This window comes from Coccomyxa subellipsoidea, assembly GCF_000258705.1.
Source record: "Coccomyxa subellipsoidea C-169, whole genome shotgun sequence".
Lineage (NCBI taxonomy): Eukaryota > Viridiplantae > Chlorophyta > Trebouxiophyceae > Coccomyxaceae > Coccomyxa > Coccomyxa subellipsoidea.
In genome coordinates, this window is record NW_005178038.1 from 541,808 (window position 1) to 556,292 (window position 14,485).

The 14,485-nt window shown below is 52.9% G+C and overlaps 4 protein-coding genes across 4 annotated transcripts; 3 read left to right on the forward strand and 1 right to left on the reverse strand.

Annotated features, from left to right (window-relative positions):
- Positions 1-281: 281 nt before the first annotated feature.
- Positions 282-2,626, forward strand: COCSUDRAFT_35942 (Metallo-dependent phosphatase; the record flags this gene model as incomplete). Its single annotated transcript, XM_005648964.1, has 6 exons — positions 282-667; positions 751-859; positions 1,056-1,133; positions 1,546-1,789; positions 2,328-2,416; positions 2,594-2,626. The coding sequence occupies 6 exons, from the start codon at positions 282-284 to the stop codon at positions 2,624-2,626; spliced, it is 939 nt and encodes a 312-aa protein (XP_005649021.1).
- A 377-nt stretch (positions 2,627-3,003) lies between these two features.
- Positions 3,004-6,150, reverse strand: COCSUDRAFT_46821 (Flavokinase-domain-containing protein; the record flags this gene model as incomplete). Its single annotated transcript, XM_005648965.1, has 8 exons — positions 3,004-3,414; positions 3,712-3,906; positions 4,524-4,687; positions 4,807-5,006; positions 5,178-5,271; positions 5,427-5,519; positions 5,769-5,924; positions 6,043-6,150. The coding sequence occupies 8 exons, from the start codon at positions 6,148-6,150 to the stop codon at positions 3,285-3,287; spliced, it is 1,140 nt and encodes a 379-aa protein (XP_005649022.1). The 3' UTR covers positions 3,004-3,284.
- A 1,141-nt stretch (positions 6,151-7,291) lies between these two features.
- COCSUDRAFT_65382 (hypothetical protein) lies at positions 7,292-9,455 on the forward strand (the record flags this gene model as incomplete). Its single annotated transcript, XM_005648966.1, has 5 exons — positions 7,292-7,429; positions 7,670-7,812; positions 8,343-8,456; positions 8,760-8,871; positions 9,255-9,455. 5 exons carry the CDS (start codon positions 7,292-7,294, stop codon positions 9,315-9,317), a joined length of 570 nt encoding a protein of 189 aa, XP_005649023.1. The 3' UTR covers positions 9,318-9,455.
- A 969-nt stretch (positions 9,456-10,424) lies between these two features.
- COCSUDRAFT_61908 (hypothetical protein) lies at positions 10,425-11,447 on the forward strand (the record flags this gene model as incomplete). The annotated part of the gene is made up of 4 exons (XM_005648967.1): positions 10,425-10,445; positions 10,609-10,753; positions 10,924-11,138; positions 11,328-11,447. The coding sequence occupies 4 exons, from the start codon at positions 10,425-10,427 to the stop codon at positions 11,445-11,447; spliced, it is 501 nt and encodes a 166-aa protein (XP_005649024.1).
- Between the last annotated feature and the right edge of the window lie 3,038 nt (positions 11,448-14,485).

Genomic DNA, 14,485 nt, shown 5'->3' on the forward strand with positions numbered 1-14,485 from the left:
TTGATATCCACTGCGACCTTTCTTGTCCCTATCAGCTCGCTTTGTTGACAAAATGTCCTCAGTTTCCATCTTCGCATGAGGAGACGGGCCTTCCAAATCTGGCTCCACAACGGCTGTGCTGAAACGCTGAGCATTCCCCATCGCACAACATCAAGGAGCAATATGTGTCACATCAAAGGCTACTGATTGCAGTGGCGAATGGTGATTGACTCAATCAAACTGAGGAGAAAAGCGAAGAACAATTTGGATTAGGCTGGCTTGTTGGGGTTGATTGTCTGCCGATGGCTGGTGCCCGGCTTGAAAATCCGTATGCATCTTTGGACACGCAGATTGAGCAGTTGATGAAATGCCAGCCATTGCCTGAGAACGAGGTCAAGGCTCTTTGTGACAAGGCCCGGGAGATTCTCATTGACGAATCCAACGTGCAGCCAGTGAAGTGTCCTGTGACAGTCTGTGGAGATATCCATGGCCAGTTCCAAGACCTTCTGGAGCTCTTTCGCATCGGTGGGAACTGTCCAGAGACCAACTACCTCTTCATGGGCGATTACGTGGACCGAGGCTACCATTCAGTGGAGACTGTCTCTCTCCTGGTGGCGCTCAAAGTCCGCTACAGGGAGCGGATAACCATCCTCCGCGGCAATCACGAGAGCAGACAAATCACCCAAGTGTAAGTGGGCCTTGCATGTATGCCTGTTCTATTTCTGCCTGCATCTTGGACTGCATCACAGATGTCTTTTGTGTGTTTTGCAGCTATGGCTTCTACGATGAGTGCCTGCGAAAGTACGGCAATGCTAATGTATGGAAGTACTTCACGGATCTCTTTGACTACTTGCCGCTCACAGCTTTGATCGAGAACCAGGTACACCTATTTTGTGCATCACTTTCTCTTGACTGTTGTGCTCTTCACTGTCTGACTTGAGGTCTTGCTTGGGTCCATCAGGGATCGTCCCTCCAAGATCGTGTCTTTACACATGTTGATTAAGAATCAGTCTCTGCCTTTCAAGCCAGTAATCAGAGTAGGTGACTCATGCTTGTGGCCATGTGTTGTGATGCAGATCTTCTGCCTGCATGGCGGCTTGTCACCCACCCTGGACACGCTGGATCACATACGCGCGCTGGACAGAGTACAAGAGGTGAGCAGCGCACATCCACAATCCCACTGGTGCACCAAGTGGGAATGTTAGAGGAGGTGGCTCTCGGATGCAAACACAGGCAACACAGACATCCCCCATTTCTGAGGATCCAATCAATCAATCATCCGTGCAGTATCTCGCCCGACATCGTCTCTCGTGAGTCTCTTGTGAGGCTCTCAGATGTGTCCCAGACATGCTAGGCTGCGCGCCATTCAAATTCCCACAGAGTGGTGCCATTCCCATTCTTCGAGGGAAGGGGGCGACAGGACCTGTGTTCAGCACAAGGAACCCTGCAGTTGCTGCAGGGTGGCCCACATTGCAGAGTGCCGGAACTTAAGTGTCTAGGGATCATTACCCCTGGGAAAGTACGAGAAAGCAGTGCCTAAAGAATGCTTGTTCTGGGTATGTGCAGGTACCGCATGAGGGACCCATGTGCGATCTGCTGTGGTCCGACCCGGACGACCGCTGCGGCTGGGGCATTTCGCCGCGCGGGGCCGGGTACACCTTCGGGCAGGACATAAGCGAGCAATTCAACCACACCAACGGCCTCAACCTGGTCGCGCGCGCGCACCAGCTTGTGATGGAGGGCTTCTCCTGGACCCACGAGCAGAACGCAGTCACCGTCTTCTCCGCGCCCAACTACTGCTACCGCTGCGGTGCGCGCCTTTTTGCTGCATTGCGTCCTACACTCAGTTCCTATCATTGGATGCTTGCCTTGCTGTTGCTGCGCTGCGCGCCGCCTTGTTCTCAAGTGTGAAGTACTTGGTACGGCTTTAGTGCTCGCTGCCTTGTTCTATAATGTCATGCCACGCTGTCGCTGTCATTGGATGCCTGCCTTGCTGAGAGCTGTGCAGAAATGGTGCCAGTGTCACTGCTACGCCAATGCATCACTGAATCATGCTCTCCCGCTGCTGTGTGGCTGTCATGAGAGGTCCTGTCTCGTTCGAAGGCCTGCAGGAAACATGTGTCTGTCACCGTGCTGTGTTCATTCTAAGATGAAAGGATTGCCATCAGTGGCACCTGGGGTTCAAATGGACGCAGCCGAGTTGTCACTGCTGCTACTTTGTCCTTCCAGAATATGCAGTGCTCAGCACTTTCAGACAGGACCCTGGCAACCTAAAGCGACTGATCGCAGTGTCCTGCCCACTGTGAGATTGCCGTGCCACAGAACCTCAAGGGTCGATCGTCTTGCAGGGAACATGGCGGCCATCATGGAGGTGGACGAGACCATGCAGAAGAACTTCCTGCAGTTCGAGCCTGCGCCAAGGCGAGGAGAGCCGGAGGTATGTGCACACACATAGCCGGGCTGTCTTGTCGCTCTCGAGTGGCTCTCTCCAATTTGCTCAGGCTTCTGCTATGATGTAACTTACTGTGGAGGCATCAGGGCCTGCAATGCTTCTGCATGTGATTGTTTGCTATGGTAGTGCTTGAAGTGTGAATGCGGATGGATTCATGTGTAGGTGACAAGGAGAACGCCGGACTACTTCCTTTGAGGGCATCTGCTGCCTGCAAGATGCCAACAGGCCGGCCAGCTGAATGGCGATCCTAGGATAAGAAGGGACGGTGCAAGTGCATCCAATGACTTTCTGCATCCAAAGGCACAAATGACCGAAGGGGCTTGCGTCTAAAATTAGCACAGGTCCCATCGCGCGCTGGCAGCAAGCTGCCATGTGTGCTTTGCCCCATATGGGGGTCAGCAGAGCTGCAATAAACCATGGGCTTTTTTTTTACTTGTGAGTGTGATCTTGTTTGAGTGTACAACAATCCTCGCTGGCCGTGGGAGGGCTAGGCATAGACACAGGTCTGTATATGACAACCGAGTGTGAGCGTTGTGCTGTGAGATTGACTCTGTAAGCAGTCTTCTTTGCATATGTGCATATTTGATTACAGACTGACTTTCAGAGTTCTTCCTCCTAAGGACTGCATGCATGCTTATGGAACTTAGACGTGCACCACAGGTCATTATAAGCAGGCACTGAATTGACTGCAAACGAACAGGGCATCTTGCAATTGACAAGAGAATATTCATTAATGCATGCACTATGCGCATACTTCGTAACTGTACAGATCTCATGGCTTCAAATGGCAAATCTAGGTCACTAGGGCACATTCAAAAGTCTCTCCTCTCCTGCTGACTTGCACTCCTCGCTCTCATCGCACGAACATCTCGTGTGCTTTGCACAGCTGGTGCTCTGGCAGGTCCAACTGCGCCTTGGCAATGCCGACATCCGACTTGATCCGCGCTATGAGCTCATCCAAACTCCCAAATCGCATCTCTGGCCTGCAAACAGCAGTCAACCCTCGTGAACTCTGACGAACTCCCTTTCTGCGTAAGAAATAAATCTTCCTCACCAGCAGCACAAAGACTATTTTTGGCACAGATTGGTGACCGCAACGCCATACGTGTGCATTGCAGAAGTCCAATGCCAAATTGAAATGGTTATTATGCGCCTATTCTTGATGCACACCTCCATAAGCAAGGACCCCATAGCACCAAATATGCCCGCATCAGGCCAGCGGCATTTACAACAGGTCTCTGCAATTCCTTCAAGCTGCATGCGTGCAAAAGGTAGCGCGCCTGATGAAGCCACCGACAACGACGCGCAGCTGTCTGCCGCGGAAATCGCTGGCTGCAAAGCTATGCAGGATGTGCACCTCCACTGTGATGTCTGTTCCGTCCTCGATGCTCGGCCGCCGGCCGATGTTCATGGCCATCTTGTGCACCGCGGAGTCCTCCTCCGGCTGCTCCGGCCCCGCATCCAGCTGTGCCCACCTGCAGCCAAGATGATGTATAGGTGGGAAGCATTGGGAACAGATTGCATGTCTGACTGTGAACATCAAGCTGTGAAGGCTGCCATTTCGGTCTGAATGAAGCCTCCAGTAGATAAACACAGCCACCCAGCAGACAGCTTGCCAAGGCCATGCTTGCACCACTGGAAAAACATGCTCACCCCCTGGTGAATGAAACATGGAACATACTTATATTTGCAGTGCCTTCGCTTGTGCAGGACTCCCGCTTGAAGCTGGACTTTTTTCATGCAAGCTGGCCGGGCACAATTTACATGCCAGCAATGAGTGCTTATTGCACTGATGGCTTTTGGGTCATATATTCTCAATGTAATGAATATACGGGTCTGAGCTGGTCTTTTAGGCGCACTATGCCCCTTTTGCTTGCAGCTGCAGCAGACCTGTCAATGGCACGCTCTGCATGGCTGCTCACTTCAGCTTTTGGCGCGCAAGTCAGGGGGGCCAGGCCACAGCAGGAACGCCCCAGGACTACCACTTCACGAGCAACACCGCCAGATCTTGGCCCCTGCACTGATGAAATACTGTATGCATGCATGTCGCAACGGCTGCGAAAGAGGTATCAAGGAACGCGCTGCATCGCACCCAAAGTAGACCCCGAGAGGGAGGCCCTCCAGTTTTGCTGCCAGGGGCCCCGGCGCTATGTTGGCGGTAGGGACGCCCATCCTGCTGCTGCCGCGCCCAAAGCCAGCCACCACCTCCCCCTCCAGCTCCAGCGGCCTCCCCTGGATCAGGTATGCCGGCGGCACCTGCAGGCACATGCCAGTCCACTTCAATCCACTAATTCGCGGTCAATTGCATTCTTGCCACAATGGACGTGCATTCTAACCAAGCAGCACATTTTAGTCATCAGGTGAAGAGAATTCACAGGTGAAGCACATGCCTGCAGGAGGGTGAGGTAGAGGTCTGGGTCGTCCTGGAAGCTGCGCAGGCGCAGGGGGAGGTCCGTTATGAGGCGTTCCAGGGTGGGCCTGTCTGGGAGGGCGTGCGGCACTATCTCTGCGTCCCCCTCCCGCAGCCGCTCGTGCCATGCGCGGCCCAACGGATGACTGATCACAATGTGCCCCCCTGCTCGGTGGCACCACAATCAGTATATCCCTGCTCTGCTCATCATTCCTTATGAGTCTCCTTTATGTTTCCTTATTGTAACTGACAAGGTGCATGATTGGGCACAACATGAGACGACTGTAGGCGAAGCATGGGATGTCTGAGGCAGCCAAGGAGGGGCAGGTGACAGACCAGGTCTGAGGAGCAGAGAGGTCCGGAGGAGCGCCTCTCGCTGGTCATACACGTTGCCGAAGACGGCATTGAAAAAGGCCACATCGAAGGGTCCCTGCACCGGAGGACTCTGCTTTACTCTGCGTCAAAGCGCTCGCAAAGAGCTTGACAGAGTGCTTGCAGGCTGGTAATGCAGGAAAGCAACGTCCCCCATAATGTATCGAAGGTAATCAAGTATTCAGAACATGAGAACATGTCAGAAGAGCATACCTGATAGGCTGGGACACTCTCCACATCGCCCACCCATGTGCGGAATCCATGGTCATTTCCTAAGGTGCTGGAAGTCCCATATTGCTCCCTCGCCTGCCACAGTATCTACTTTCGGAGTCCTTTCTTCATCAGTGCTTTTGCTGCTCCCCGATCCCTCCATATGTGATCAGTATACCCTTCTATAGGGATGATGTGGCAGTGGACCACGGATGATGCAATACAGAGCATGCATGACAGTTCATGTCCAAATGGACGCTCATGATGGCAGGAGCGCGTAAGTCTGAAGCCATGGATGACTATGAGAAGCAAAACATGCTTCAATACTGTGAAAGGAAAGGCAACCTTGGCGAGCAAGTCCTCTGCGAGATCCACTGCGAGGATGTCCTGAATCCCTGTTTGGTGCATGTGAGGAATGAGGCAGCCTGTGCCGCTGCCCACATCCATTACTCTGGAGCCTGGCCCGAGATCAGGCACCACGTCCACTATCCTCTGCTGTCGCTGCGCAGCAGGGGAAGCACCCAATGCCCAGTCTTGCCACTGTCAGAAAGAGTCAGAGCAGCACCTCGGCTGGGGAATGATCTGTGCCGCACTGGCCCTGCTGGTCACAAGAGATTACCTCTGTAATTTCTGGAGGCAGAGGTGCCGAGAAATCCTTCGTCTTCTTATTGAAAAGCTCTGCTTGCCTCCTGTTGTGCTCCTCCTTGTCAATGCTGGCCTGCTGCATCGTTGACGCTGTGACAGGACCAGAACGGCTACAAGTATTTTTAAACACCTGCAAGCCCTTCAAATGGTCAGTATAACACGTCAGCGTGGCAGAGATCAAGGTCTGATGAGCGCCTACACCGATGAACACATATGTGCTCAGCTTAGTGATCCAACCCCAACCCTTGCATATCACTTCATTCATCAATTACCTTGGCTACACTGAATGGTCTCGAACGTAGTTGCATGCACGAGGGAATGTGCTCCACGTGAGCAAGATGCCATGACAACGTTCGTGGAATAAAGCTGCTCATGTGGCTCTCTTGCCTTAGAGATTCAGCTTTCAAGCATTCTATTACTCCTGCAAATTTGGCCTTCCCTTCTCCTGTCGCAATCTAAGCGGGCCTCTGCATGGCATGAGTAGTCACCTCCTGCTCACGAAACCAACCGGAAAGCTGCTTCCGAAAGCAACATTCAGCAAGTCTTGATTCGAACAGCACAAGACTTGGAATTCATCGTGATATGTTTGTGTGCAAGATTCACTTCTAGCATGTGCATCACGGTCAGAATTATGAAATATCCAGTGTCTGCATATCCTTGAGATCGGCGCTCTTTTCGAAGTATTCTCTCTCATAGAGCGATGCTGAAGCAATTGATCTTGCAACTAAGTGCTCGGAGTTCTTGTACAAGAATCGCGACAACACATGAAGGCTGCGCCTCAGTAGCAGCATCAGTGTGCAGATCCTTCAGCGCTTTGCCAGACCCAGTGGTTTCATCGAGTATGCCCCTGAAGACTCATTTACCTGTTGTTATTATTTTCACCCTCATCTTTATGTCTCAGCATGAGTTACCAGTGTGCTGCAAGTAAATGCATTCTTGCTTGCTACACCACAGGTCCCAGTGCCTTTCCTGCAGGTGATGGAGCGGTCACCTCACGGCAGTGGTTCAAAGATCCAGATATCAGCGCCAAGGCAGCCGTCAAGATTGTGAAGCAAAGACTAGAGCAGCATGGGCCACAAAGTGAGTCCGCCTGTATCACAGAGCTGCCCTTGCAGACTTTCTTGCACCTTCCTTCAAGCTAAATTATAACACCTTGTGTATGGTTATAAGATCACCCTATTTGAACGGATGCCGAACTACTGCTTGCAGGGGTTTCCCATTTGATGGAGCTGGCGCGGCGAATCAAATCGCCAGAGGAGGCGGCCATGGTCATAGATGTTGCGCAGACATTCGCTGCGCACAGAGCCCGCAGGCAACAGCACGACTCCATCAGCCCGGCTCTGTCTACCTATCTACTGAAGGTAAGCATGTTCGCAGTGTCCAGTATGTGTCCCATGCCCTGCATTCTTACCTTCTTGCCTATTGCTGTGTTTATTTGTATGGGGTCAAGCGAAGCCTGTTCCACCTTGGCGGTTTTGTGCAGCCGTGTTGATGTCAAGGCAAGCTCTTTGAGCTCTCCTTCACGTCAGGCCTGCTGGGGATCCGGTAATAGGATGACTGCACGGCATCCTGTCTGATTGAGTCCCGGTGATGTGTGGCAGAAAGTGTTGGAGGCTGGGGACGTGCAGCAAGCACTTGAGGTGCTGAAGCGGTCGCCAGAGCTGCAGCTGACATACCAGCTGACAGCCTTCAGGCATGTCATCATCCGGGCTTCGCAGCAGGGCAATCTGAGGGCAGTTGTCAGGTGCGACACTGCCCACATGAAGCCGACTCTCACAGCACCTTTACTGTCATGCACAGCAACACAGTGCACAGCAGCAGCAGAAGCTGATTTCATGCTTCTGCCGCTGGGAAGCATAAATTCAGCATGCTCCCCAGCATGCAGTCATTGTTTGGGTCCATTCTGCAGAGGACTGCTGCCAGGTGAAGAGGTAGCTTCAACAAGACTAAGGCGTCTCGGCTGCCTGGTGTGGCTGTAAAGGAAAAGAACATGAGTGTGATGGCTGGAGGTGCACAGACAAGAAGCTGAGTGAGTGCTCCGATGGCTTCACTCTGCACTGCACGAGATTGTAATCATGGTTAGATGCAAATTGAACATAAAAAGTCGGGCGAGCCTTTGTCTCAATATGGTGAGCGAGGGTCTCTTCAGGGGCTTCAATGCTGCGCTTGACCCCGGCCTCAGGACTGTCGCACACAAAGGATTTCAAAGTTGCTAATGGAGGTACACATGCTGAGTCAGGCTGATGTCATGCTGACATATGATTTTGTGTGCAGTGCGCTGGAGCTGCTGAAGGCTGCTCGCCTGCGGCCCAACCGGGACATTGCGTTCCACGTGTTGCGCGGCTGCTTCGAGAACAACCGGCCGGACCTGGCAGTTGCCTTCTGCAGGTATGGGAAGTCCAGCCTTGACACGTGTGCCTGATTTGCACAGACTACCGTTTTCCCCTGACAGCTCAGTTCCCGCCCTGGAAGTGGAGCGCTCCTGAGGCCAATGACGGCCTTTGAGATGCCTTGAATGCTATTGGGGAGGCCTGGCACAATGTGGCAGACGTCATAGGTGCATTGTTTTTTCTCTGCGCTCTGCTTTGCCAAGGCCCACAAATAGCTACGGTGCTGCTGGCACTCCTCTAAGGGATGCTGGCAGTGTAGGATGTCTGTGAAGTGGAGGGGTGATGTGGGAATGATCTGCAGGGAGTTTGAGGCGAACGGGGTGCCGCCGCGGCCGGCAATGAAGGAGAAGGTTGAAGCTGCTGCCGCTGAGCTGGCGGCAGCGGCAGGCCCGAGGCGAGCAGCTACGGGGAAGGTGCATGCCCTTGCTAAACGTTTGGTCATCGATTGAACTATGTAAAACAAGGGACTCGGTGGTGTCAGATTGACCTGCTATACCAGACAGCACCTGGCAGGGAAGGCAGGATGCAAAGACTGGCCTGGCTTGCTTATGGGGGCACTCGGTCTTGGGTTCGGGAGCGACAGGACATGGGCAGAAATACCACCCTGCGCCAGAGGAGGGATTTTTGGGGCCAGAACTGCAGTAGGCGGCCGAGAATGAGGGGGCCTGAGTTGCTTGAGATTTTGACTGTCTGCCATGCTCTTCACTCGAGCCGGGGGTTTGTGACTGATCAAGGAGGTGCCTGTCTAGGCGCGTGTCAGTTCTGTTAGAAGCTGACGATGTGTGACTGTGCGCAGGCCGGTGTTCAGAAGGAGGAGTCTAGTGAAGCTGCACAAGGGCAGCCAACGGAAATTCAGTGACTGATGAGTGATAAATGAGTTATAGGATTCCGTGTGTGTGTCGATGTCATATGATGTTCTGGCAGCCTGCAGGGCGCCCTGCAGGCAATCTACCTCTGGAGTGCGGAAACATAACAATTGTAAAAATCTGAAAACTGCACCCAGTGGGACCTTCCAGGCTGCTTCCATTTGTTGATGATCAGGCATTGGAGCCAGGTGCATGCACTCAATGTTTCAAAGTGTCTGGTCTGCTGATATCGATGCACAAGGTTTATAAGCAAGACTTGCATTTTTTGACTGACTCGTGCATTGTCCAAAAGTGCATAAGCCTATTCTAGCTCCTTCACCTGCTCACGCAAGCCAAGAGTTCATATGCTGCTCAAACTCCGTCCGAAGCCTGAAAGCCTTTCTTGCATCTCCTCAAGTTCGCCATACGCTCAACTTGCATTGTCGCTCGTGAACAGCGCTGTGCAGACGTTCCAACGCTACAGTCAGGACATCCCCCTTCCGCTGTCGTCAGGATGTTGATTGTGAGGTGGGACGCTTGCCCGCCATAAACAATATCCTACCTTGTGCACAATATTTAGAATAGGCGTGCAGTGCATACGTTGAGATTATTAAGCAGGGCAAACGTTACATACTCCAAGATGGACTGGGATGTTACCAGGAGAGCACGGCGTCACGGGCCCTACTCTGTCACTTGGCAAGCTTTTTATGTTTGCCCCACCTTTCTCCCTCTCAAACAGCTGTTTAAACTTGCTCCAGGCTCAGCGTGTTGGAACGACGGTGGTCGCGGAAGGTGTCACGAACGAAAGGCCGCTGCCACGTTGTTTTTGCAAAGCGGGCAAATGCGAAGTTCGATGAGAAAGAAGCAATAAGAAACAGTCAGAATGCAGTTTTGGCTCATTTCAAGATAATGTTGAATAATGCGCTATTGCTCGACTCAGGTGCTGCGCCTTCGCCATCCTTGCCGTGATGGCGGGATGTGGTGTTGCCCACGGTCTGGACTTGCCCGTGGCAACAGGAGGCTTTCAAGACTGGGCCCAAATTGTGGCGAAAGCGGTGAATTACGGTGGAAAAGATCAAGAGCAGAGCCTTCAGGCTCTTCAAAGCTTCCAGACATTGGTCATGACAAAGTTCCACAAACAGGTGAGGCGAGAGGGGTCCCTTGCCGCTCTTAAAGGAAACATGATACAGATAATGCTAACAAGTAGCAAAAACCCTTGTCGTTTGAATGATCTTCATGTGTACATTCAAACAGCTGCACGTTGTCGAGGCAAATGAAAACACATCTGTGTGTTGCATTTGACAGGCAGATATGTGGACAGATGTGACACACGGCAACTTTACCCTGTTGGCGCAAAAGCTGCTGACACCCAACATCCAAATCAATGCACCCGTATTCTTCGAAAACGGAGCCAAGCTGGCGAAGTCTTCAGGCAAGCATGCGACTCCCAGTGACCTCATTTACAACAGTGGCAGGCCACGCGGGTTAGCCTGGACACATTTACCGGCATGCAAACAATGTTTTAAGGGGCTCCTTCACTGCCTTCATGCATGTGCGGTGCGCTTGCATCTGCATCTTTCATTCTTTTGTATTTATTGAGTGTACCTTGTGTGTGTGCAGCCAAGGGCATTGACTTCAGCTTGAAAGGATTCAAGTTTGAGCCTTGCGCCTTTTTGGTGAATCCAACTGGCGTGGCGGTCGGCGCGACTGGCATCAACATTGCCCCTCAAGGCATCTCAGTGGCGCCAACGGGCGTCAACGTCAACCCTTTCGGCCTTTCTATTTCACCCTCTCTCATCGTCATTGCACCTTTTGACACCACCATTGCTGGCCAGGTGGGTGCCAAGACCCTGAATCTCACTACAACAGGGCCACACAATCAACTTAGCATCGTTTACTTGCCCAACTTTACTTGTGCAACCTTATGTGTGTCAATGCAAGTTGCATGCATGACCAACGTTCGCAGCCCTTTTCTTCCCAAAATGCTTGTGGCGGCAGGCTGACATGTTGCGTACGCATGGCAGGGGCTCAATATAGCGCCTGCGCTCATCGCGATCGCGCCAGTGAAGACCGTGATAAACCCGGTGGGGCCGCTCAACATTGGCGGCTCTGTCGTCTCAAAGGAGCTGCCGGCACTGCCATGAGCGCAGTACCATGCAAGACCACTTTGTTGCTGAAATATGCAACAGCTCCCAGTGAAACAGCACCTGATCTTGTGACCTGAGAGACTCTGAGAAGTCGGACTTGCGTTTCTGTACAGCAAGGCTGCCTGACTGACAATGCTTACTGACTTGAGCGTCGTAGAATGCCGCTAACCTCAATGCGCCGCACGATTGCTCTTAATGCATCTTGACTGCTTACACACTACATGTCTTACTGATGGATGACTTTGCTCCATGCCGATGTTTATTTCTCGGGGCCGTATGTAATTTGCCAACCGACAGTCTTGATGTTAATTGCCGCCTGTTTTGATGATTTATAGGGATGCTAGCAATACTTTTGACTGTCAATGCTGTGCACACTTGATCCATTAGATACGGTACTGGAAGCAAGATTAGTTGATCATGTTAATACTTGTAAGAGCCCATGAAGCCACAGACACACAATAAGAGCATACGGCAATTTGAAACACTGAATGCCACAAAACCTTCTTCCACTCTGCATTACTGTACGGCTCATCTCCTGGATAAAATCCAATCTGACATTCACTTACTGCCGCTGCACTGAAAAATCATTGCTGCATTGCACTCACTGACTTTTCCATTGCTGTATGGCTGCGCGCAGGGCCCGGTTTGAGGTCAGGCCCGGGTGCTCCAGAGGCTGATTAGTCATGGGGCTGGTGGTGTGCCCCAGCTGCAGCCACTGCAGTATGGCTGAGCGCTCATAGGAGAAGCCATCCGCTGCCAGCACTGGCTCGTCCATGACTTCCTGCATGCCACATGCACCAGAAATTTTTAGCACACTCCCCTACCTGCGATGGCGATGAGAAGGACATACCGAAGTGCTTCTTTAGATAGCAGCTTGAATCCCACATCAGCGCCTCAAACCTTCCAGTAAACAGACCAGAATGGGGCCATGCGCTGCAGAATCCTTCCTAGACAGGAGCAAGCTGAAATATTTGACGCATGGGTGCCAGGAGGGTTCAATAGCATAGCTGCAGCATTCTCGAAATGCTCAGGAGGGCCTTTTCCCCATCTCATCTTTCATGCGCACGCCACATGCGATTGCTTTTTTGGCAGTGGACAAGGGGTGAGTCACCCCGGGTGACTAATACATCACGTTGTATTTACCCCTCAAGAGCTGACTGCGTACCTGAGTGATGGGGCAGACGTACTCAGCAGGCACGCTCCCGTCCATTTGGCGGCGGCCGGCCCCGCCTGCGCGCGCACGGCTGGCGGCAATCTGCATCGACTCAAGCTGCCGCTTCAGCGCGGCAATCTCAGACTCCTGCTGCCGCATCCAGTCCTTCTGCTGCGTGTACGCTTTGGCCTGCGCAGCGACAGTGGGCCAAGAGTAGGAAGAGTGCAAACTGAAGCTAAACTCAGGCCTCTATACTGAAACAGTAATGGTGGCATCAACAATGTGAGTAGAGCAGCATCGTGTGGGTTGTACAAGCCGGTGAGGGATGCTGCACGCAGTATCGGCCGGTAGATCCAGCGAGGTGCGTATGTCTGCCTCCCAAGAATGTTGAACGCTGCAGCAAAGCTATGTATGCAACAGCAAAGGCCTAAGGACCCATGCTTTAATTCCAGCTAAGAAGTGTAAGAGCACACCTCGGCTTTGGAGCCTCCGCGCACCCAGCCCTGCTGCCTGTCCATGTCGAGCTCCAGCTCTGCCAGCCGCCTCTTGACCTGGGCCGCTGCCTGCGCATGCCCCCAGAAATAACCTTGACCATCGAGCCATACAGAGACAGGCTCAATCCCTTCTCCACTATCCCCAGACTGCCTCTTCAGGAAGCCCTGAGTGCAATGGATCTGGTGCATTACTCAACCTGCGACTTCCAGCATTCTCAGCATGCAATTACCACAGCAGGTCGCCTCCCTGTGCTGCAGAGGCTCTGAAAACGTCAGAAGAGCTGCAAAGGAACGTCTGAAACCAACTCGGCGGCGTCATGTCTTGGTAACTTCACAGGCAGCATTCCTGAATCTTCTCAAATCGCAGTTCAACCAGAGCCATGCACTTCAAGCCTGCGCTGACTCACCGCGCCAGATTTGGCTCCCCCGGTGGCGGCGGCCGGCTCAGCCGCGGAGCGCTCTGCCTCTGTGCGGTACTCATCGTCGTCTTCCGGTTCGTACGGTTTCAGATCATACTTCTCGACGCGCGGCACGTTCTCCGGGCGGCCAGCCCAGTCCTTGTTGGCCCCCGCGCCGGCCCACTGCAAAATGTCAACCACCTCCTGTTTAATACATAGAATATGCCCTACTAATTCTATGACATGTTCATTGCAGAACCTCAGACGCTAAAGCTGCCGGATTTTCATGCTGTACTGCATCTGCAATGCAGCCTGCTAAGAACCATGCCCACCCACTGCAGAAAGTAAATGCTCCACGTACCAATTTGGAACATGTGCTGTACTGACTGAGTTAAACAGCCCTGAGGTGAGATCCACTGCAAACTTTTAAGCACTTTAGACCAACAAAACTCTTCAAGCACTGTGCTAGAATGTGCCAGGTAGCCAGAAGTGGTAATCCCAGGCTTTGGAGCAATGCGAGTAGGATGAGGCGCCCACCTCTGCCTCAGCCGCGGCGTCCTCGCGCCGTTCGCGGTCGGCCGCCGCCCGGGCCGCGGCGTCGTCCTTCGGCTTCCCCTGAATTGCGTTCCAGAGGCCCTGCGCCTGCGCACCCACACACTGATCTTCAGAAAAACCTTTTCATCTTCATGTCGTGCAAATGATGCCATGCCAATTTGCCCCGCCTGCGGGGCAATCACCGGGCGCGCCCCTCTCTTTACGCAAGCCCTTCTCTGTGTTGCTGCAGATAGCAATTGGAGGGCTGCCCATGCCTGCCCAGGGCCCAGAAACAACTGAAAATGTTCATGTTGTGCCCCAGATCTTGCGGCGCAGCATGTGTCGCCAGGCCCAAGGCACCAAACAGGAGTGAGGTGCAGGATGCTGGCAGGTAAACATGGCTCCTTCTGGCAAGGGCATTTCCTGCACCGTGATTGCAAGGACATCACTGTCAGC